Here is a 25,273-nt window from a genome sequence, read left to right as displayed (position 1 = left end):
ACGACAACAAGACAGGCTTATTTTTGAATGGATTACTGATAGAACTCCCAGCACTTGAAAAGAAGGCAACTGCCAAGGGACTGTCGCATTTTGGGCATCAGATTGCAGTCGTTTCCAGCAGAGCAGGAATCTCAAGAAGGATTGATAATGATAGGCACTTTCATAGCCACTAGTAGAACTTGTCCAAAGTCTGCAAAGTTCTGTAGCAGAATGGCCTTGATACTTGAGCATCATCAGATGTTTATCATATGCAATATGCAAACTAATACTCTACCTGTAGACCCAATGTGCAGTAACTGGGTCTGCAAAGTGTGTCGCGGATGGACGCCAAGTGTCGAAACCTTCGCCAAAGTAGCACTTTTTCTTCAACATTTCTTCTAAATTTCCCCCATGCAAGTACCAACACAATCGCAACGTCTTTCACGCTGGTACTTAAGAAAGCAAGAACGAAGCTTGGAGAAGGATCCCGACCCGAAAACATCGCATATCCATTCCCTTCGCAGTTACTGCCTGAACCGCCGAGTCCCTCCAGCACTTTGTGTTTTGCTCAAGATTGCAGCATCTGCAATTCTTTGTGTTTCCGGGATAGTTATCAACTCGCCAACTCCTCGCCAACAAGCCTTCCCCCACTCTATTTCACTGATTATGTGACCTTTCCCTGGTTTTAGCAGTGAATTCTAAGAAACCTGGAAAACCCCGAGTCTAATTTCAGAAGAGTTGTTAATAACTGATTTAACATATTTGAATTCACAACTTGTCCTTTTCCAGGGAAATTCCCCTCCCCCCGACTCCAGCAGGCTGGGGAAAGATAGATAGATAAATCAGAGAGATTTGTGTTGAGATTTCAGGCGCTATCAATGCTTGATGCGTTTGACCGTCTGACCATTTCCCAACCCCACCTGCTCGATGCTTTAACTTTCAGCTGAGAGAAGCGAGTCTGTGTGTACGCTGTTCAACGGGTGACCGACCATATGTTTCTGCTGCATCACTGTGTCTCACACGAAGCTCTTGGTGTCAGAGGAGGGGGGAGGGGGGTTGCTTCATAAGAACTGTGGTAGGTTGGCCAGTGTCACTCTCCCTGGTGAATCTGTACCAGTCCCACGAGCATTTCGCCCGGCATCAGACGGAATCCCACTGCAGCAGTCGACAGACAATGAGCCGCGGAGGGCCACCCAGACATTATTAAATCCACTTTCTATATATATATACCGGCGGGAACAACTATTCGCCTGAATGTCAGAAGAAGGTAAAAGAAGCCAGGTTCAGACAACTGTGTCCTTTCATGAAGAAGAAACTCGACGAGACTGGAAGGAGGAGAACGGAGATCTGGGCTCGCATTATCACAACCCAGTAGCTGAGGACAAACGTCTATATGGATTGCCCCAAACCATGTAAGTACTTTTTCTTGGCTTCATTCATTTAGTCCAATTATTTTTTCTATTTTAAGGTAAATCGAATTAATCCAATGCTAGTAAAGACGTTAAAAACTATCTAAAGTCTTAAGCAATTTCGAATGAATTTTCCTACAGTGTTATTTCACTTTCATTTAAAAGCAATACAACTTCTGTAGGGCGTTTAAGGTGAATAAAATAGGGATTGGTGACTGTTAATATTTCTCGAGCATCTATCATAGGCTCAAACGTAGTGTCTCGATTCGGGACAAAGCCTGAAAATGTAACCTTGAAATGGAATAGAAATAAATTATTTATCTCGACTATTATTTAACCCTTGAAGCTGCCGGAAGAAAATCCGCCTTTGTTGTATATATGGGGAGCTTTGCAATCTCCCGCATTTTTTGTCCACCTTCGATTTTCCAGCATCTTCAGTTCCTTCTTAAACTTAAAATCCTAATCACTTTGTTTTAAGTTATTAATTCTAAGAATCTCGAAAGTGGGTGATTATTTAACTCTTAAAATTACAATCTGAATATATAGTTTAGAATGAAGGTTATCTCAATATCCCTAACATATTTCTTCAGTAAATCGGGTTTAAAGAGTTAAAAAAATAGGATTTAGGTGTTTTTCCTGACTGACAAATTAGCGCCACCAAGCGAGCCAGCAGCTACGTCCGACCATTATCTGTTTATTTGCCTCAACAGCGTCGCGACATCAACAAATATAAATGCAGATTGATACGTGGGCAGTGGGACGGTTCATTTGTCACTTAATACAATCGAGAGATTCCTTACAGCCAATACCCAGTATGAAATTCTAAATCTACCTGACGGATGAATGGAGGAGGCAACTGATGAGTTCGGGGTCAGCACAACATGGTTTGGCTTGTCTCCGCTCTCTGTTGACGCCGGCTCGCCCGTTCATCTGGAGCCTTTTATTTTCACTAATGGCATTGTGATCATGTGTGTACTAGCTAAGATCAACTGTTAAGCCTCATCCCGGTACTTGGTTATTGACCCCCCATGAATGACTGTTCAAGTGCTCATCCGTGTACGTTTTAAATGTGCACCAGCACCTTTCCAGACAGTGAAATCCTTTCCATCCTTATCCTGATCTCTCATCATTTGATACACAATTACATCTCCTCTCAGCCTCCCCTGTTTCAAGGAAAACAACTCCCGCTTAGTGGTTCTTTCCTCCGCCAAACTTCTCCTGTTTAGGTAACGCCATGGTAAATCTAATTTGTAAACAGTCTAGTGCTATCTTCTTCCTGCAAAGTAGTGACCGCAACTGTACGCAGTAATCTAGGTGTACTCCTCCAAGGGTTTTACACAGTGCAAGCATGGCAGCACTCACAGTATTCTGTGGCTTGACAGATAAAGGGAACTAACACATTTGCCTTCTTACTGCTTTTATCTGCTGTACTAACTATAGATATTTGTGTATATGAAAAGTAGTCTCTCTGTGCTCCTCAACACTTTTCATTATCCTACTATTCTTATTGAATGTTACATTACCTTGCATCTCCTCAGGATGACTACCTCACAATACTTCAGACTGAAGCCCATCTATTGCATTTCACCTAAACAGCCCACTGATAATTGCTGAAGTTTACAGCCTTGTTTCTTACTTTAAACACAGACAATTTTTACCTCTTCTGCAAACTTTGTAATAATACCCCCGACATTTAGATTAGAATAATTTGATATATGCCTTAACACTTAACACTAAGCTCGATGCACTGTATACATCCTGCCAAACATTAAAAATCTGTCTTACCATGATTACATGCTTCCTGACATTGAATTCATATTAGATCCAACTTTCCATTTTCCCAATGATTCCATTGGCATCTATGTTTTTCTGAATTGGGAAACACCTTGCTAAATCCAAAACACTGCCTTCAACGGACCCTCAAATCTATGGTTTTGATTAATTTGAGAATTTCCAAAAGAAATTATACAACCCCTCAGAATTATTTCAATAATTTGGTGAATGACTTACGATTACTCAGTTCCAACCTTTTCTATCTTATTAAATAAAATAAGCGTGTTATTAAAATTCCAATCCGCAGGCATCATGCCCTTTCCACCCTTGCATTTCGCAACACCTTGGATACATTTTATCTCGGCTCCATCATTTATTCATGTTTAAAGATTTTAATCCCATTGATATTTTCCAGCTCCCTATTTATGTGATATTTCAGTTATTTATTTTTAATTCCTTTGCAAACATTTCTAATCATCTATTTTCGCTTCTTCATTCTGGGGTATTGTGTGTAGATCGATGATAAAACAAATGGATTTAATCAATTTTAAATTAAGGCTGTGACATAACAAAATGTGGAAAAAGTGAAGGGGTCTGAAAACCTACTGAATGCACTGTATTAACTCTGAACCTGGTATTTGGTACTGCCTATTGTATGCTTTTGCTGCTTAGCTCAGGTCGTCGAATTCTGCTGGTTCAAAAGGTTAGTGCCTCATTATTAGCTATGCCCTTGTATACTTTCATTGAGGCATGGTTGGCCTGCTGGCTAATAGTAATGACAGAAATAGTGATATGATGAATCATGAAGTTATGAGATTGTGATGGAATTAAATGTTGTTGGAGCAGGTAGTATAGGTCTTCAATTTTGAAGATGATTAATCCCTTATGATTAATCCCTAATTCACTCACCGCCTACCAGAAACGCAGTCTGACAATCCACTATTCCATCTTGATCTGTAAGAAGCATTGTCATGTGCAAATATGAAGTCTAGGCAGATGTCACATTATCCGTCTATTTTTCTTACATGGTGGTTCTGATACAATTTAATAGCTTGGTAGACCTTTTAAGAGAAATCGAATTGTTGTTGCCCCAGGGTTAAATGTCGCAGAGAGAAAATATAATAGATTTTCTTCCTTGACGGTCATCTTACAACTGGAGGTAGACAACTACGCTAGAGAAACTCAGCGGGTGAGGCAGTATCTATGGAGTGAAGGAATAGGTGATGTTTCGGGTCGAGATAATAACATACAACCGGATATGTTTTTATGAAAATCTTAAAGTTTTACAATTGTAAATACTACCACTGTTACTCGTTCAAATAAGACCAGGGGAATTTACAAATTCCGTACAGACAGCACCCGGATCAGGGTCGAACCCGGGTCTCTGGCGATGTGAGGCAGCAACTCTACCGCTGTGTCACTGTGTCGCTAAATGAACAAATTATCCGGTCACCGGTGAGATGGGTCTTTATGTTTAATTGGCTTTTGAGTTTCTTATGTTGCATTGCTGACCTGAAAACTATTTCATCAACAATTACGAGATACCTTGAGGTTGGTGAGGTATCCCAAACGGATAATGCTGGAAATAAAGGCAGGTCAAGCAGCATATGTCGAAAGAAAAGCTCAATAAACAATTCAGGTTGAAGAACAAAGGGCGAAAACAAGTTAATTTTATGTTGCAGAGAGAATTGAGAAGGGGTGGGCAGGATAAAGAGAATAATAATAATAATAACTTTATTTATAAAGCGCTTTTAGACAACATCAGTTACCACAAAGATGCTGTACATGGGAAGTCAACAAAAAGTTATTACAAACTACTAAAACCATGAAGACGACAGGACTATACAAAACAGTAAAAATTAAAAGAAATTAAAAGCACTAAAACAGGAACAATGTCTCAGCCAGTGTCGAAAGCCAGTGAATAAAAGTGAGTTTTTGGGGAGGATTTAAAGATGGACAGTGAAGGGGCCTGTCTGATCTGCAGCGGCAAAGTGTTCCAGAGTGCCGGGGCAGCAACAGAAAAGGCTCTATCCCCTCTGAGCTACCGCTTAGTCCTTGGTACCTCAAGGAGCAGCTGATCCGCTGACCTGAGGCATGACTCTAATCAGGTGAGGCCAATAATGCATTGGGGGTAATCTGTGAATGAAGGTAAGTGCTTGATAGGATACAAAAGACAGTTATAGAAAGATCTTACAAACATAAGAACATAAGTGATGTTAAATAAGGGAAGTTAGAGAGCACAGAAAAATGAGCATTAAAGCTGTAAAATACAGAAATGTCAAAAAGCTCAGAAGGTTGGAGCCAGACTCTTGGAGAGAGGAAGATCGTGCAGAGTTACAGACAATTGACTTACAGCAGTATTGGCTGCATTATGGAAAATTCCCTCTTCTGTGGTTTTCTGATTTTCAATGGAAAAGTGCCATTTTCATTTTTTTTTTTAAATTTCATCTTTTGGCAACCATGCGGCATCATAGTGCACCATTTATTCATGATTGCATCCAAATTTCTACTACTTTTGGAAATTTACCTGAAACTAAAATAATGAGCAGTTACCAGAGTTAAGGCAGATTTTTATCGTTTTCTTTGGCACTTTAACTCACTACGAACATCTTGTAGCAACCTTAAAACAAGCATGAAATAGTAACACGGAAGGCACTGGTTTGCATGTGGCTAGACACATGCACACACAAACACACTGATCATTCATTGACATCATTTAGTGTTGTTGGATAATATTGGAGTATGAAGGAATATTGCAATATTATTCAAAGACGCACTTCACAGAACAATGTGCATTCACAGCTGGTGCCCAAAGTGTACAATTTGCATAGCGCTCATAATATGCCCATTTCTATGCTAAGAATAGTTTAAAACATAGCAGAATGAAAAACATTATTTGTCAAAAATGTTACAACAAAGTAATGAAGTTAATTACAGATATTATAGTTGGGTCATGCAAGCCTTTGTGTGGACAAAGTTGCCTTCCTGAAGGCATTGGCTGTGATTTAATTGCATCAGCGAGAACAAAGCTCTGAAAATGATTCGGTATTCATTCACAGGGCGTAAGAGAGACCAATGAATAGTTGAGAAAGGTTTTATTTCAATGCAGACTATTGGTTAACCCTCTATCATCCCTTTGAAAAATAAATTAAATTCCAATATTGTGATTAATTATGGAGTATTTGCAACATTTGTATAAGTTCTGCACTTTTTTAATGTCTGATAGCGCGCTCACATTTGGTCAGCAGGTTATGAACATATTAGCTAATCTGACAAATATTTGTTGTAATGATTTGCTGCATTGCTGGAAATGTCATATTTTCGGGATGAAATATGAAATAAAATTCCTATTCTGGTCGTTCAGGTGACCACGGTGTTGTTGCTCAATCTTAATTCCCAAAAACCTTTCTTAAGCCAATACCATCAAAAGCAATCAATTGTAGTATCACCAGGGGCGCCGGGGAGATGGCCAGCCCCGCCGACAGTCCATTCGTTTTTTCAACTTTGGTTATTTTTAGCGTCTGTTAAGACTTTGTTTTAATGTACTTCGGTTTGTTTTATGTGGGGGGGGGGGGGGGATCGGGAGAAACTTTTTTTCAAGTTCTTACCTTCCTGGAGCTGTGATTGATTTTTGGATCACATTCTCCGGGCTCTGTGGCCTACCATCGATGGAGCTGGAAGCCGCCTCGGACTGTCGTGAGCCCCACCGCAGGGCACGGACTTAACATCGGAGTGGATCCCTTGCCTGGGATCGCTCCCACCACGGCCTGCGGACTTACTATCAATGGCGCGCAATCTTGGGAGAGGCTAGTCGTGAGCTCCAACGCCACAGAAGGTTCAACCAGCCCCGACGTGAGGTTTGATCGCCCAGCTCGGGGGAGCTGACAACCCCCGATGCAGGAGCTGAACGCCTCGACGCGGAGGGCCCAAATGCCGCTGACTACGAGAGTCAAAACTGGCCCGTCCACAGGGGGCTCGAGGCCCCCGACCGAGGAAGAACAAAAGGAAGGCCTTAAACTTTATTTCGCCTTCCATCACAGTGAGGAATGTGTAGGAGTCACTGTTGTGGATGTTCATGTTAAAATGTGTTTTTGAGTCTGTTGCTTTTAATTGTATGACTGACGTGGCCAGTGAAATTCCTCGTATGTTGCAAAACATACTTGGTGAATAAAATCTGATTCTGATTCTGATTTTCTGAAATACTCATATTTAAGTTCACGTATAAAAATAATGGTTATGGTGGAGACCAAGTACTCTTGGCAACGTCATGGATTTGCAACATTCATTTACTTTCCTAGGGATACCTTTAAACTTTTCAACCATAATCAAACAGACCTTGACTACTAATCAGTTTTGCTTCTGTCATTCTATGCTCTGGATCACCTATCCTCCTTGATGTTACCATTGTTATCTTAGCTCCTCAGGATCTAACATGTTGCACAAAACATCAATTATTTTTCATAGATAAAGATTGTCACAATTTTACAACTTTAGATGAGATATTTACAGCTGAGAGAAGACTCTGAAGCTGAGCATAATTGTGTTTGTAATAAAAAAGGAACAGCAGATACAGGTTTATATGAAAGATAGGCACTAAATGCTGGTTAACATCTTCGGATTAACCATCAGGTAGCATCTTCGGAGAAAATGGATAGGTGACTTTTAGGGTCGGGACCCTTCTTCAGATTTTATATTGTTTCGGATCATTTGTTTGTGTTTTGTTTATGTTTTCTCTTAAGTAATATACTTAATTTATTCATATTTGAAAATATAAATCTCAATTTGCAAGTATCTTACAGTTATTCCTCTATTTTCGAGAATTATCTTTGCTGCCGTTTCTAATGCTTAAATCTCTTTTTGATGACATGTATCCTAAAAATGCTCCCAATTTCTTGACATTGACCAACCGTTCAAGATCATGTTGCAATTTTTGACATGTTGGCCAGTGTGGGTAAGTTGGGCTGAAGGGCCTGTTTCCACACTGCATCACTCTATGACTATCTTCACTATCCAAAATACCATCCACTTTAGTGTCATCAGCAAACTTGCTGATCATGTCTTGTACATTCTCATCCACATCATTGATATAGATGACAAACACCATTGGGTCCAGCACCAAACCCTGAGGCATACCACTAGGTACAGGCTCCAGTCCGAAAAACACCTTCCTACGAAAAAAATTCTTCGGGTAATATGTGAGCACAAGATCATCTCCAATATTCGTCCTGAAATTGGAATATACCTTTATTCTGTGTACTATAATCCAACACATATTTCCCCCCTGTCATGTCGCAAGTGTCATACTCAAATTATATTTGAGATAGAAGTTTGCAGAAGTGCAGCAGGAATAACAACAGACAATATCTCAGCAGTAGGAGGTATTTAAAGAGAACAAGTATGTTCCCAATAAGAAAAAAACTAGGAGCTCCAAATCAAGCCTTCTCGAAGGTTGCCCAGCGCAGATAGGCAATAAAGGGAACATTATAACAGATACTGAGAGCTTGATACAGCAGGAAGCCTTGATGCTGAAAGTTCAGTGGTAATATTAAAGAGGAAACTAGGAAAACAAAGAGGGTAAAAATAAAAACACAGATGCTGAAGGTGTAAAATAAAAATAGAAAAGGCTGGAAACATTTGTTGGTCAGCCAACATCTGCGGGAAGAGAAACCGAGAGACAAAAAGGGTGTGTGTAATAATAGTAGCAAGTAAAATCAAGAAAGCCTGAGGGAGGTTTTATGAAAACATAAAAAGGAAAGAGAATAACAAGGGAAGGAAAAAGGATCCATCAATGACCAAAAAATCCTGATTGTGGAAATCAAAGACATGGGTCATTAAACCAAAAGTCTGTCTTCACAAAAGAGTGGGGATTAAGGGGGGTTAAGAAGGAAGATGTGAAACATTAGAAACAATTAAGATGCAAGGTGAGGAATGTTAAGAAATGTCATAATAAACATGGAAGGAAATGTTGGCGAGGCAACATAGCATTGTTAAGGGAAATTCATTACTGAATTGAATTATTTAGGGAGGTCACAAGGAGGGTTGATGAGGGCAGTGCATTTGGCATAGTTTAGCATTAGCAAGGTAATTGGGAAATTCTAGTGGGAATCACTCATCAGAAATTTTCTTTAAATTATAGAATTTGAGGAAAATGGCAAGTAAAACCCAAAGTAGCTCAGGGTCGGGCGAAAAATATTAATGGTTTTTGGGAAATGTGATTGACTAGGAGGCCGTTAGCAATATTGCATACCAGGTCCTTTGTTTTTCATGACATACATCAATGTTTTAGTCTCAAATGTACTCATCCTCTTAAACAATCCCTTGGGGTTGAAGTTGACTTGCTTTTGCTCCAGTTCTGGGATGGCTGATGCGGAGACAAGTACAATAAAATTCTGCAGCAGAGCCATACATCACTGTCTTGGCTTGTCTTAATGGACCAGAACAACTCAAGGTGAGGGGGGAACTCTGATCAGGCAGCATCTGGGACTAGAATGGATAGGTAACTTTTTGGGTCAGGGCCCTTCTCACCTATCCATTCCCTCCTCGAATGCTACGCAACATTGGATTCCTCAAGCACGTTGTGTTTCGCACAGGATTCCAGCATCTGCAATATCTTGTATCTCTCAAAATTCTTAAGGGGTTGGACAGGCTAGATGCAGGAAGATTGTTCCCAATGTTGGGGAAGTCCAGTACAAGGGGTCACAGCTTAAGGATAAGGGGGAAATCCTTTAAAACCGAGATGAGAAGAACTTTTTTCACACAGAGAGTGGTGAATCTCTGGAATTCTCTGCCACAGAGGGTAGTTGAGGCCAGTTCATTGGCTATATTTAAGAGGGAGTTAGATGCGGCCCTTGTGGCTAAGGGGATCAGGGGGTATGGAGAGAAGGCAGGTACGGGATACTGAGTTGGATGATCAGCCATGATCATATTGAATGGCGGTGCAGGCTCGAAGGGCCGAATGGCCTACTCCTGCACCTAATTTCTATGTTTCTATGTTTCAAGAGGTAATGGCTTCGTTTTAATTGCATATATTACATCCTGCACAAAATGTCATTAACATTTCATAAATAATGCAACAAGGTGATCTATTAAAATGTTAGGTCCATGATTGTAACCCACCGTGACAGAATAATATCTTGCGTTTTTACTAGTTTTACTCTCTTGTCCTTATAAAACAATGCTGCACCTGAATTAATGAGGCCCCCTCCTCCGTTCAATGGACTGTGTGCTACAGTCGAACATTTTGTGCCTGATTTGGAATTGAAATAGGTCATGGTTCAAGCGTTTAGTTTCTGCAGTGATGTCTACAGGTCCAGGCTGTGTCACGTACACAAACTAATGAAGGCAAGAATATTCAGTTGGTAATGAATAAGGGCCAATCAGTTACAAGGTGAAAATGCTGAACATTTAAAGAATCCTGTTGGTGAGTTGTTATTTGTTTTGCATTGCTGCCAACATTGTTTGATTTGTGTGGAATTTTACAGAATATCGTGGTGACAGCTTTTTAGTTTGCTTTGCTAACTTTACTACATTGAATTGCATAGACAACATGTATATTAGAATGCTGAATACTGAAGAGGCAGTGGTGACTGCAATCCTCATGTTGTGCTAATTCTGTCAAATTGGACTATGCACGAGTATCCAACACGCAGTTTGTGTCACACACAGGGGATTCAAGATCTGAAAAACATGAAAAACAAGCCTTCACCTATCCCTACCCCCCCCCCCCCCCCCCCCACCTTCCCCTCCCCCCCATTCTCATCCCCCACTTTAAATCTGTGCTTTTTTAAAAGGACCCTTAATTATTTACATGTTTATCGTGCATCATGTAGGAAGTAAGCGGCTTGTGTTTAAGAATATTTTTGCTGGAAACCTTGAAGTGACTCTTGCTGACTATAGAGATCAAGGTAGACAAAAATGCTGGAGAAACTCAGCGGATGAGGCAGCATCTATGGAGTTCCATAGATGCTGCCTCATCCGCTGAGTTTCTCCAGCATTTTTGTCTACCTTCGATTTTTCCAGCATCTGCAGTTCCTTCTTAAGCATAGAGGTCAAGGTTGTATTTTATTATTGAAATACAAGATGAAGTGTGATAGCATGTGGAATCTAGGTAAGATTTCCTTCAATTAGAAAAGTTTACTGATTGCGTATGCCTACCCTTTACAAAATCTTGTAATGCCTCCCACTTTCTACTCTTAGGAAATTGGGAAAGGCAAGTGAGTGAAGTGTCCATAGCCTTTTGGGAGTAGCGACTACAGTTCTATTTGCTTTTAAATAGTTGTGGATAAAGACAGGTCAAGTACCATAGTTAAAATTCTGTATTGGGGCAAGGCCAACTATGATGATATTGGGCAGGAAGATCCTCAAGTTGATTGAAGTAGGTTGCGCGCAGGAAAAGTATCGTGGGATGCTTTTAAATGTGTGATGACAAGAGTTCAGGACATACATGGTCCTGTGGAGGGAAGGGGAAGGGTAAGGCAGGTGGAAGTAAGGAAACTTGGACAATGAGAGAAATTGAGACTCTGGTCAGGAAAAAGAAAAAGGAAAAACAGATATAAACAGCTGGGATCAAGTGTATCCCTGAAGGGGTTTCAGGAACTAAGGAGCATACTTATTACACGGGTTCCAGGGAGAGCTAACCGACTGCTTAGGGATTTGGCTTTGTGGAAGTAAGCAGAGAGTGATGCTGGAAGGTTGTTTAACATCCTGCAGGCCTGTGATTAAAGCTGTACCTCGGGGATCGGTGCTGGGCCCATTACTGTTGGTGGTTTATATCAGCGATTTGGATGAGAATGTACAAGGCATGATTATTAAGTTTGCAGATGACACTAAAGTGAATGGTATCGTAGAGAGCGAAGATGATTACCAAAAATAGCAACAAGATCTTTATCAGATGGGCAAGTGAGCTGAGGAATGGTTGATGAGGTTTAATGCATTCGCAAGCTGTTGCATTTGGGGAAGTCAAAACTATGGATAGACCTTCACAGTGAATGGCAGGGCTCTGAGGAGTGTTGTCGGACAGACAGATATAGGAGGGCAGATACATAGTTCCCTGAAAGTGGCATCACATGTATGTAGAGTGGTCAAGAAGGCTTTCAGTACATCGGCCTTTATCAGTCACGGCATTGAGTATGGAAGTTGGGATATTGTGTTACAATTGTTTAAGACGTCAGGTTGCATTTGAAGTGCAGAGAAGGTTTACAGGGATGTTGCCGGGACATGAGGGCCTGAGCTACTAGAAGAGGTTGAGCAAGCTAGGACTTTACTCCTTGGAGCACAGGTGGCTGAGGGGCAATCTTATAGAGGTATATAAAATCATGAGAGGGATAGATAGGATGAATGCAGTCATGGGGTCTTTTACCCATATTAGGGGAATCAAGAACCAGAACACGTAGGTTTAAGGTGAGAGGGGAAAGAAAAGTTAATAAGAACCTGAGGGACAACCTTTGAACACAAAGGGTGGTGGGTATATGGAATGAGCTGCCTGAGGAGGTAGTTGAGGCCGATACTATAACAGCATTTAAAAGACATAAGGACAGGTACATGGATGGGAAAGGGTTAGAAAGATATGGGCCAAAAATAGGCAGGTGGGACTAGTTTAGATGGGGCATCTTCGTCCATATGGGCTAGTTGATCTGAAGGGCCTGTTTCAATGCTGTATGACTATGACTCTATGATTATAGAATGAACAACAATTAATATTTCAGGTCCAGAACCTTTGTCAGAACTGTGAAAGAGGGAAAGCAAGTCTGTTTATAAATATAAAGATATATATATATATTGAGAACACTTGTTATGCAGATCATATGGAAGAAGTAATGAAGCTGAGGAGATGAAGCTGAGGAGTTTCATTCTCATCCTGGAAGATGAAGCCCCACACAACCAGTGGATTATTGGTCATCTCAGTATGTTGTAACCAACGCAAAGCAGACATGTAGATAGGGTGTTCTGGAGGAGGCTGAGCTACTTGGCTCAGAAAGGAAAGCAATAGATTCAATGCATGTCAAAAAGGTACAGAATTAAAAAAGTGATGCACTGTTTGGGAATGGGAAAAGAATAAGGAAGGAAGACCAACATCCAAAACAAGAAATGGACAGAAAGTGCTAAAAAGCAACCAAAATAGAGACTGTATTCACAGTATTTAGTAAATAATTTAGTGCCAAATGGAATTATTGAAATTATTATGTAAATTGTGTAATGCACCCTGTTCAAATTTATGGAGATAATTATGTTTTCGCAACGATGATAGAAAAGGAGGTGAGACCAAATGCAAATGAGTCCTGGTTATAGAGGTGATTTGCTGGGATCTCTAATGCCTGCACCACACACATCAGAGATGTTATGTACCATTTGTCGTGAAGAGTTTTGCAGCCAAACAGACAAAGACATTGAATACGTTTGTGTTTAATTAAATATAAGGTAAGTACTGGTATCTCTGTTAATAACTAGTTCATTGTACCGTTTCATTTAAGGATGTCACAGATGCCACAAGTTACTGTGGGGTGTGGCGAGGATGTGAGTGCGTTGAGGTGTAACGGTACCAGTTACACCACTACACTGCTTCTCGTGTCCCTCGTGTTACCCCATGTTACCCTATTCATTGAAGGAAGCTAGCAGAGTACCTACTGACATGAGGCATATCTTAATTATACATATGGGGTCCATTAATGTAAATGCAACATAATTTGTGATTATAAATGGAAGGATTAGAGCAGAGGCATTTTCAGTTCCCATGTCTGATATACATTCAGGGAATTGTCTTGGTCTGGGAGAAACTCCACAAATAAGGATCACATTTTAAATGTTTAAGGTTCTTATATTGGCTGGGAGGAGTAGATGGACGTCTGATGACAGCCCAGGAACTCTCTTGAACCTTCCACACCTCATCCTTCCATGTTCCCTTCACTCTGACTCCTTCATGCCACCTATCCCCATCCTAGAGAGCCTAAAAGTGGCAGATGAACTTAATGTGCTGTAGGTAAATGAGTGGTACAGGGCACTGAAAGGAAAATTTGTAACTGCAAATACTCCATGAATTATCGTACAATAGTTTAATTTCGTTTATTATCACGTGTACAGAGGTACTGAAAAACTTTTGTTGCGTTCTAACCAGCCAGCAGAAACATGATTACAATCGAGCCATTTACAGTGTATAGATACATGATAAGCGTATAATATTTAATGCAAGATAAAGCCAGCAAAGTCCGATCAAGGATGGTCTAAGGGTCACCAATGAGGTTGATAGTAGTTCAGCATTGCTCTCTGGTTGTGGTAGGATGATTCAGTTGCCTGATAACAGCTGGGAAGAAACTGTCCCTGAATCTGGTAGTGTGCGTTTTCACACTTCTATACCTCTTGCCTAATTCAGATTCAGATTCAGATTCAATTTAATTGTCATTGTCAGTGTACAGTACAGAGACAACGAAATGCATTTGGAATGGGAGAGGGGAGGAGCGCAAGTGGCCAGGGTGTAACTCGTCCTTGATTATGCTGCTGGCCATGCCGAAGCAGCGAGAGGTATAAATTGATTAAATAAAAGGTTTGTGTGATGGTCTGGGTTGCATCCACAATTCACTGCAATTTCTTGCGGTCTTGGATGGAGCTGTTCCCAAGCTGTGATGCATCCTGATAAAATGCTTTCTATGGTGCATCTGTAGAAGCTGGTGAGAGTTGTAGGGGAAATGCCAAACTTCCTAAACCTTCTAAGGAAGTGATGAAGCCGAATAAAGTTACAAAAATAAGAAAAAATTAAAATAGGTTTCTGGGCTAGCTTACAGCTTATATTTAGTGTCAAATTAGGCTTGCCTCAGGTTGCGGTGTGTGAGATAATAAATACCATAACATTGTCTCCCAAGTGAGGAAGTGACAGAGAAAGAAACAGCTAGTCACATCTTTGAAGTAAGATGCCGTAAACCAAATGGCCAATGTTTATGGGGGAGGAGGCGATAAAGGAAGAGAGAAAACAGCTAGTCACATCTTTGAAGTAAGATGCAGTAAACCAAATGGCCAATGTTTATGGGGGAAGAGGTGACAAAGGAAGAGAGAAACAGCTAGTCACATCTTTGAAGTAAGATGCCGTAAACCAAATGGCCAATGTTTATGAGGGGCGAAGTGACGAGAGAGGAACCAGGGAAGTAGAAAGATAAGATGCCATAAACCAAATGACCTATGTTTATGATGGACCAAGTGACAGAGAGGAAGCAGCGAAAGAGCTAGGGTGATCTCTTTGAAGATAAAATGACCTAAAACAAATGGCCAATGTTTTTAGTATATCTTGTACCATGTAAACAAAATGCCTTTGATGTGATGCATTCTGTGGAAACCTTTTCCTGTACCTCTGACCATGACTAATGTCTGTGGAATGTGCTAAGCGGACAAAAAAACCCTATTTAAGGCAATGTAATTCTGTTGTTCAGAGAAGTGGACCGAGGACAGTCGAGTGTCTACATTGGCCACTTAGCTGGAATTCTCGCTCCCTTCCATCGGCCCATGTTAAGTAAAGTTTTGAACTGGTCTACCAAACAGTTTGTGTGGTGTCTGTTTATTAAGAAGCGAACCTGGTTTAGTAGTTATAAAAGTAACTTTTTCATTGGCGTTTTTTTGGCAGGCCTCGCTGGGACCACATCAACGGCTGACTGTGCAAGAGGTTGCAGAGGTTGCCGGGATTGGAAGGGAGATAACTGAGCTCTATCGGCCCCCTTGTACGACCGACTCCCTAGAAACTCCCGGGAACGTCTGTGATCCTTCATCAGAGGTTGATCCAGGTTCCCTGCCGAGGTTCTTAGAAACAGACAAAGGTAAGACCAGTTGGGCTTTATATGGTTTTTTTTTAAAGAAGGGATTGTGTATGTATTTTTAAGACAGAATTGTGCATGTATTTTTAAGAAGGGCTTGTGTATATTGATAAGGAGGACGTGAGTGGTTTCTCTTTCTCTCTCTCTCTGTCTATCTCTCTTTGTTTTCTCTTTTCTCTCACTCTCTACTAAGGGCTTGTCGGCCTCGTTGAGACATCCGTGTTTTGTCGGGTTGAGATACGGGAGGTGAGGTGTGCGTCTGGCTTATTGAGACATCCGGAGAGTTGTCGGATTGAGAAATAAGTGGCGTTGTATATTACAGAGTTAAAAAGTCAGCCAAATTGAGAAACTGGGGTCTCGAGTCGCGAGTCGGCCTGGTTGATATATTTTGAACGATTCGGAATTAAGCGGTCTGCTTTCTCTTTTTCTCTCGCTCTCTTTTTCTCTATCTATCTATGGGGAATGCTCTGGAACCCCCATCCAACATATGCGTTATTTGAATCCTAAGTATAATAAGAAATTTAGAATGTTAAGTTACAAGTTGACCCAACGGTTGGCGGATGAAGCCTGGCCAGTAGGGGGCACATGGAATGTCGAGACAATTAAAAAAGCAGAGGTGTTGATATGGGAAAGGAAGGCAGGAAAGAAATGGAAGAAGGGAATTAAAACGTGGAAAGCAGAAGCAGAGAAGAAGCATGAGGAGAGTAGTGATCGAAGTTGGATGGATACCGCATGTAAACAAGGGATAGAGTTAAGGAATAAGGAAGGCACTATGAAAGGATGGAAAGTATTGCAACTAGAATGCCAGTGGGCGGAGGAACAAGAGAAAAGAATTAAGAGACAGGCGGGAGGTGATAAACAGGTGATGGTTAGTAAAAATAAACCCAGTACTGGTAAATCCTCTGGAGGAGACTTCATGTCTGGCACGACGACCCTGTTTGGTAGTGAAGATGAGGAGTTAGATAGTCCTGGGAGATGTCCACCTCCCTACGTCCTACCAGTAGCAATGGCATCCTTACCTTTGGCAGCTCCGTCAGTACTATCCATATACCCCGAAGTTCCGGCCTTACAAAGCTACGGTGAAATACTAAAGGAAAACATGAGTGAGCTGACGGACAGTGTCCAAGATGAAGCAATTAACACGGTGGTATCGGTTGGGGAGCGAGTAAAAACAAACCCTAGAAGGACTGCACAGCACCTCCCTATGAGAGCGGTGCCAAACCCTAGGGCAGGTGACGCCAATCAGGCCGATACCATGCAAATATACGCACCGTGGAGACCACACGAGCAATGTATGATACGGGATAAAGCCCCAGACCGCCATAAGACCCCGAAGGAATTTGTAGAATGCCTCCGCAGCATGGTAGAATATTATCAGGCTACTGACCGTGATATTTGGTCCATGACCTTGTCACTTTTGTCAGCGGCCGAACGACAGAAGTGGAAGGATGTTATGACACATCAGACTTGGCAGACACTAAAAGCCGTGCAGGCACATGCAGACGAGACTTTGTTTGTGTAGATGTTATGATGACCAATCTGTTTGAATGTTTGAAGAAGCCAATTAACATGTCGGTGGTCCTCGATTGTAAGCCCGGTCCAAAGGAAGACCCCCAGTCGTATCTGGATCGTTTCACTAGTATCTATGGGACCTATGCAGGAGACTCTGTATACAATGCGGGCAATAGGTCCCCAGCTTTTAATGCTATGTTGATGAGTTGTCTCCCTCTTAAAGTACAGTCAATGATTAAAACAGACTTAAACTGGTCAGACAACGACATAACCCAGATGAGACGTGCGGTAGCTGCCTTTTGGGCTGACGGTGCTGGAAACACGGCTGCCACCAGTGCACCCAGAATAAAAACAGAATATTATATGTGGGATCCAGCAGCTGAGGAATCCTACCAGGCTCTGGCTATGAGACCTGGGAATGGGATGCGCCCTGGTAGAGGAAGGGGTTTTCCACCCAGACCACAATGGGACAGACCACCGTGAGGAGGAGAATTCCAGGGAAGACAAAATCAAAACCACCCAGGGCAGGGAAGATCACGTGGTGAGAGGGGAACTGGAGGAAGCTGTTGTCAGTGTGGGGGAATGGGGCATTGGAAAAGGGAATGTCCCGCTGGTGACTCCGGGGAAGTACGGGGAAGACAGGCTCCGTACTCTACCAACAACCCGTTTTCCCAATGACCCACCCACTTCCCTGTACAGCATCTATTCCCAATAATCGCCAACCCCGATGAAGAACCCGTAGTAAACATGATGCTGGGGGACACCAGAGTTCCGTTTTTGATTGATACAGGAGCAACCTCATCTACCCTGAATCAGGAGCTTGCGGCATCTCTTGGAGTTCCCATGTCAGACCATGTAACACGATTATCAGGATTGGACGGGAAAGTACGGTGTTACCCACTAACTCAGCCTCTGATTGTAACCTATGGACAGACAGGAACAATGTACCCTCCCATTTTCCGTTACACCATTTCTTGGCTGCAACCTCGCAGGCAGAGACCTATTGATGGGATTAAAAGCGGGAATTATCTGCACTAACGAGGGAATTCACCTCCAGACCCAGAAGATGATGCACACACACTTCCCAACACCTCAATGGTGGGCTATTGATCTTTTGTCAGCACAAGTCTTTGGAAATACACCCGATCCACATGTGACCTTATGTTATGATCATACGGGTTGCAATCCCGAAATGGAAGATTACTTTAGTTCACTGATAGGGGAAGTGACTAGGGTCCACTTGATAGGAACAGTGTCAGGCGAACCTGGCACTGCCTTGATCGTGCAAGTGGAGGAAGGGTTGTGGAAACAGAATGCTTCTCTAGTGGCACCTCAGTGAGGGCAAACCACTCAGCAAAAGAGCTGGGGTACCTCACCTACGAATTATGCAACCAAGCAAGTAACATACTGGGTGAGCAATATTTTTCTCAGGGAACGTTGGAATATTGGCAAGAGAACCAGATCGATGAAGAAGTTATCAGCCGCCATCAGCCAACAGCAAACGACATGGACAAACATCAGATTTGGGCGACATCACCGCATGAGCATTGCATTTACAGGTAAAGGAGTCCCAGAGGCCGCTACCTGATGCTGACCAGTGCGAAATAGTCCAACCAGGGGACTACGTACTTATCAGAAATTTGGAACCACAAGAAACTCGGCCCCCCGTTGGAACGGACCATACCAGGTGCTGCTGACTACACCAACGGCAGTGAAGGCTGAAAACCATCCACGTTGGATACATCTCTCCGACTGCAAAAAGATTGGATACAAGGATGGCACGAGTGATGTTCGCTCTACTGACGATCCTAACTATGGCCGGGGTAACATGGACTAATACCTATCTGGCTATGAGCCATGAGTTTGCCGTACGGGCACATGGGACTGAATGTTGGGTATGCACCGGTGTTCCGACTAGCAGTAAGGAAGGAATTCCCCTGGTCCCCATTCCATTAAACCTTACCGAGAGACTAGCGATGAGGTGCTTTTGTAACTCCGCTAAAAAAACGTCATGCCTAAAAATCATACGGATAACAAATACCAAAAACGAAACAATAAACATCACCTATGGAGGCCCGAAATACAATAACTTTGAAGGATGGTACACCCCTCCCTTTAAAGGAGATTGGAAATTGAACGTGACAAATGCAGCAGATATACCCCGACTACAGATAGTAAAAGATCCGCACAGGCCAGTTAATACTACCTGTTTTTGCCACCACCAAGGCACAGGTGTATTCTTGGGAAACAGTACTTGTATGTCAACTCAGGCAGCCACCATTATCGGCCCACCCTGACCAGTTAATGGCACATATTTAATCCTGGGCCTACCCATGGTTACCAGGAATGCCGCCGGCAGACGGGGCAACTTGGGAACTACTAAAAGGACCTCATCACTGGACAGGGTGTTGTTATGTTGCATATGTGGTCCCACGTATGAGAAGCATGAGCCAGTTGCACCAGCACACGGGGATTTCCAAGCGAAGCCTAGCGAAGGCTGAGCAATTTTTTATGATACGCATCTCGTCCTTTGGTAGTACAATAGTGTCACGGGAACTAATTAAAATGGCCTCCGCTTTAGAGACACTTGCTAATGCCACTGCCATCTCCTTGAGTGCAACCCAGGAGGAGGTAGAAGGGGTAACAGCTGAAATGGTAGCTATAAGGACCGTAGTATTACAAAACAGAATGGCCTTAGATTTGATCCTGGCAGAAAAAGGAGGGACATGTGCAATAATAGATCGAGATTGTTGCACTTTTATTCCCGATGCTTCCTCCAACATTACCAACTTGGCTGCCCATATCAGAATGGAAGTAGCTAAAATAAGGAAGGTAGGAGCTGAATTCCATGGTTATAGCTCCGGTGGAGTTTGGTGGCCATTTAATGTGTTTGGAGGGACTTGGGGAATGATTGTCCACTATGGATTGATTGTATTACTAGTTGTACTCTTAATTTGTCTGATGCTTATGGTCTTTCGTATGTACTCGTCAAGAACTGTAGTTATCAAAATTTTGATAAAAGCATGGAATGATGAAGCCGAATAAAGTTAAAAAATAAGAAAAAATTAAAATAGGTTTCTGGGCTAGCTTACAGCTTATATTTAGTGTCAAATTAGGCTTGCCTCAGGTTGCGGTGTGTGAGATAATAAATACCATAACATTGTCTCCCAAGTGAGGAAGTGACAGAGAAAGAAACAGCTAGTCACATCTTTGAAGTGAGATGCCGTAAACCAAATGGCCAATGTTTATGGGGGAGGAGGCGATAAAGGAAGAGAGAAACAGCTAGTCACATCTTTGAAGTAAGATGCCGTAAACCAAATGGCCAATGTTTATGGGGGAGGAGGCGACAAAGGAAGAGAGAAACAGCTAGTCACATCTTTGAAGTAAGATGCCGTAAACCAAATGGCCAATGTTTATGAGGGGCGAAGTGACGAGAGAGGAACCAGGGAAGTAGAAAGATAAGATGCCATAAACCAAATGGCCTATGTTTATGAGGGACCAAGTGACAGAGAGGAAGCAGCGAAAGAGCTAGGGTGATCTCTTTGAAGATAAAATGACCTAAAACAAATGGCCAATGTTTTTAGTATATCTTGTACCATGTAAACAAAATGCCTTTGATGTGATGCATTCTGTGGAAACCTTTTCCTGTACCTCTGACCATGACTAATGTCTGTGGAATGTGCTAAGGGGACAAAAAAAACCCTATTTAAGGCAATGTAATTCTGTTGTTCAGAGAAGTGGACCGAGGACAGTCGAGTGTCTACATTGGTCACTTAGCTGGAATTCTCGCTCCCTTCCATCGGCCGATGTTAAGTAAAGTTTTGAACTGGTCTACCAAACAGTTTGTGTGGTGTCTGTTTATTAAGAAGCGAACCTGGTTTAGTAGTTATAAAAGTAACTTTTTCAGGAGTAGCAGCATTTGTGTGCTTTCTTGGTCGTTGCTTCAAGATGGGTGGTCCAGGAGAAGTTGTTGGTGATATTAACTCCTAGGAATTTTAAGTTGTCAACCACCTCTACTTCAGCGCCATCAATGCAAACTGTGATATGTGTACTGCTGTGCTTCCTGAAGCCGATCTCGATCACCTTTATCTTGCTGACACTGAGCGAAAGGGTGTTGTCTCGACACCAGGACACAAGGTTCTCAATCTCCTTCCTGTATCTCCGTCTCATCATTATTTGATATCTGGCCCACAATGGTGGTATCATCTGCAATTTTGAAAATTGAATTAGTTTTGTACATGGCTGCAAAGTTGTGGGTGTACAAGGAGTAAAGAAGGGGGCTGAGTAAAGAAGGGCATCCTTGTGGAGCACCAGTGTTGAGGATTATTGTAGAGGATGATTTGTCCCCTATCCTCACTTATTGGGGTCTGTTTGTCAGGAAGTCAAGGATCCGCTTACAGAGATGAGTGCTGACACCAAGTCTCGCGAGTTTGGTGATAAGCTTGGATGGTATAATGGTATTAAAGCAGAGCTGTAGTCTATGAATAGGAGTCTGACATAGGTGTCCCTCTTATCCAGGTGTTGGAGGGATGAGTGTCGGGCTTGGACGAAGGCATTGTCCGTGGACTTGCTGTGGCGGTAGGCGAACTGCAGTGGGTCAAGGCCGCTAGTTAGACTGGATTTAATGCGTTTTATAATTAGCCTCTCAAAGCATTTCATGATGGTGGGTGTCGAGGTCGCTGAATGGTAGTCGTTTGGTCTTGCTTTTCTTTGGCACTGGGATGATGGTGGTCTTCTTGAAGCAGGTGGGTTCATCAGAACAGGTATGGAGATTAAAGATGTCCGCAAGTACTCCCACTAGCTGGTCCATACAACTACTAAGGACGCAGCCAGGAACTCAGTCTAGGCCAGTTGCTTTTCATGGGCTTAACCTCAGGAAGGCCAATCTAATCTCTGCAACAGTCACAATTTGATCTAAAATGAAGGAACCAGAGTATGGGGTGACTCAGTGGGTCAGCCAGCATCCCTGGAGGATATGTTCAGGTCAGGACCCTTCAAGTAGAATTCAGTTGATTTAAAACTTAGTGTGAACTTTCTCATTGAACAACTTCCAGCAGCTGATGGCCTGATGATAGCCGCAGAAATCTAAACCATTTTAAGAGAGAATGAAAATGGACAATGTAATTATAAGTAGACAGTGCGGCATTACTGCATTTCTATTCATTGTGATTAACTGATAGAATAAACATCTTCTCCAGTAAGTGAGGATTCACCCAGAAGGTTGCTGTACCTTAAAAAATGGAAACATGTTGAATGGTTCTAATTAGGAGGTCAAAATTTACTGTAAAAGCCCAGAATTCACTACCCACACTCGACATTGAATCAGGCAATCATCTTGCACTTACTTTATACAATTTTCATAATAGCTTGCTGTGCGTAAATCTACTGAATTCAATCACCAAGTCGCCATACGTTAACAGCACCTTGCCCAATATAATCCGCCCAAATATTTGGCAAATGGCAAAGTCATGCATAGAGTTAGGCTTAGAGTTACAACACTCAAATTTCACTGCACCTTATTTGGTACATGTGACAATAAACTGACCTCGAAATGGGCCCTTTGGCCCAATTTACCCTTTCAGCTGTTGTGAGGGTGGCCACAAGCCATACATCTTGCGGGTCAACAGCTGACATCCTGGCAATGGTAGTGATGTCTTCATTCAGATGCAGTCCACTGGACATTTGCATTTGTGCCACCACAATGTTTGGTTTGCAGATGGCTTAGAAACATAGAAAATAGGTGCATGAGTAGGCCATTCGGCCCTTCGAGCCTGCACCGCCATTCAATATAATCATGGCTGATCATCCAACTCGGTATCCTGTACCTGCTTTCTCTCCATACCCCCTGATCCCTTTAGCCACAAGGGCCACATCTAACTCCTTCTTAAATATAGCCAATGGACTGGTCTCAACTACATTCTGTGGCAGAGAATTCCAGAGATTCACCACTCTCTGTGTAAAAATTTTTTTTCTCATCTCAGTCCTAAAAGATTCCCCTTTATCCTTAAACTGTGACCCCTTGTTCTGGACTTCCCCAACATCGGGAACAAGCTTGTGGGGTAATATAGAGAACAAAGGCCATGGTTAATGTGGTGCATGCAGACTATTAACACGCACAAGCAATGGTTCCATTGCATGGATCTCTCCAAGACTCAGTTCCTGTCCACAGACACAACTACAGTTCCTATTGCTTGGCTGCAGCATCTGGCTATTATGAGGGATTACTCCTTACTACCAGCTAGAAAGGAAAGAGCACTAAGCAGGAAAAGGAGGATTTAGTGGAGTAGATAGTCTAAATAATCCTATTATGACTGGGTCTTATGTAAAATAATTTAATGCAATTCCCCATCCATGTCCCACCTTGTAGTGAAGGAATTATACTAATGAGAATCACTCACATGTTTGGATGATGTGCTTATCCTTATTAAGTAACCAGAGTGGTGCAATCTCTGAAACATATATGTGAATGTGAATGAATGCTACTTAATTGTGTTGATGTTCAGACCATTGCCAAAACTTGGTGTTGGGAGGTGGAATTAAGTAATGCTTTTGAAGAATATATGATGCCGTTAGACTTCCTGCAATACTAAGTCTCTATCTTCATTGTGTGAATCATCATATTTACCTTTCATGCCATTGTGGGGAAGAAAGCCTTTCTCTTCCTTTCCAAAGATTCACTTTGGAAAATCAGGGTACTCGGTCTAACCTAAATTCTGCCATCACTTCCAGCTAACTTCTTAGGATTTAATCATGTTTTACATCACAGATTGCAGCCGCAAACTACTATCTTCTAAGAAGCATGGATTTAATGAGTGTGAACAAGCTTCAACATACGAGAAACCCATGGTTCTGCATGAAAGCCAGGGACCGTGCTGGCTTGTGTCTGAAGCTCCGATTTATCACGGCGCCCAAGTTTCTTGCACCAAATTTCTCCCAGTTTCATTCATTAAGAAAACCAAATAAAATTAGCATTAGATTGATCACAGGGAAAATTAAATGTTACATGGAGGCAAGTCATGTAAGTTTCCTTAAAAAGGGTATATATGATGTGCTGCAGAAGCTCAAACAATGGGTAGGTGGGGACCCAGTGTGTCCCCTGTGTTCAGAGGTGACAACATAGAGGCATATTTTGTCAGGATGTAGGGCTAGTCTTTCTCAGGGTCGGTATACTTGGTGGCATAACCAGGTCTTTAAGTGTATAGCTGCAGCAATTGAGAGGAGGAGATTCAGAAGGCATCAGGACTGAGAGTGTAGCGATTTATTTTGTCCGTGAAGGAGAGAAAGGTAGAGGGGGAACGTTTTCAGACGGGTATGTCAGGCAATGAGGGGGGCCAATGATTGGCAGCTGCAGGTAGATTTGGGAAGAAAGCTTGTTAGCCCGCACAAAATAATGAGCACTAGTTTGAGGCCTGATAGAATGTTATGGTCAGTAATGCCCTTGTCCCACTTAGGAAACCTGAATGGAAACCTCTGAGACTTTGCGCCCCACCCAAGGTTTCCGTGAGGTTCCCAGAGGTTTTTGTCAGTCTCCCTACCTGCTTCCACTACCTGCAACCTCCGGCAACCACCTGCAACCTCCGGGAACCGCACGGAAACCTTCAAGTCAAGTCAAGTCAAGTGAGTTTATTGTCATGTGTCCCTGATAGGACAATGAAATTCTTGCTTTGCTTCAGCACACAGAACATAGTAGGCATTTACTACAAAACAGATCAGTGTGTCCATATACCATAATATAAATATATACACACATGAATAAATAAACTGATAAAGTGTAAATAACAGATAATGGGTGGGGCGCAAAGTCTCCAG

General features: G+C 42.2%; 1 protein-coding gene across 4 annotated transcripts in view; it reads left to right on the top strand.

Moving 5' to 3' along the window:
- The first annotated feature begins 629 nt into the window (after positions 1 to 629).
- The window catches only part of LOC129704200 (short transient receptor potential channel 3-like), a 103,428-nt gene continuing 78,784 nt past the window's right edge, over positions 630 to 25,273 (top strand). For all 4 annotated transcript variants that reach the window (XM_055647180.1, XM_055647162.1, XM_055647171.1 and 1 more), the window contains exon 1: positions 630 to 1,391. In XM_055647180.1, the coding sequence (XP_055503155.1) occupies positions 1,234 to 1,391 (158 nt within the window). In that variant the 5' untranslated portion in view covers positions 630 to 1,233. The remainder of the gene's footprint in view (positions 1,392 to 25,273) is intronic.

The sequence above is a fragment of the Leucoraja erinacea genome, chromosome 1 (genome assembly GCF_028641065.1).
Source record: "Leucoraja erinacea ecotype New England chromosome 1, Leri_hhj_1, whole genome shotgun sequence".
NCBI lineage: Eukaryota > Metazoa > Chordata > Chondrichthyes > Rajiformes > Rajidae > Leucoraja > Leucoraja erinaceus.
Note: the sequence above shows the minus strand (reverse complement) of the source record. Positions and strands in the feature narration are given on the sequence as shown.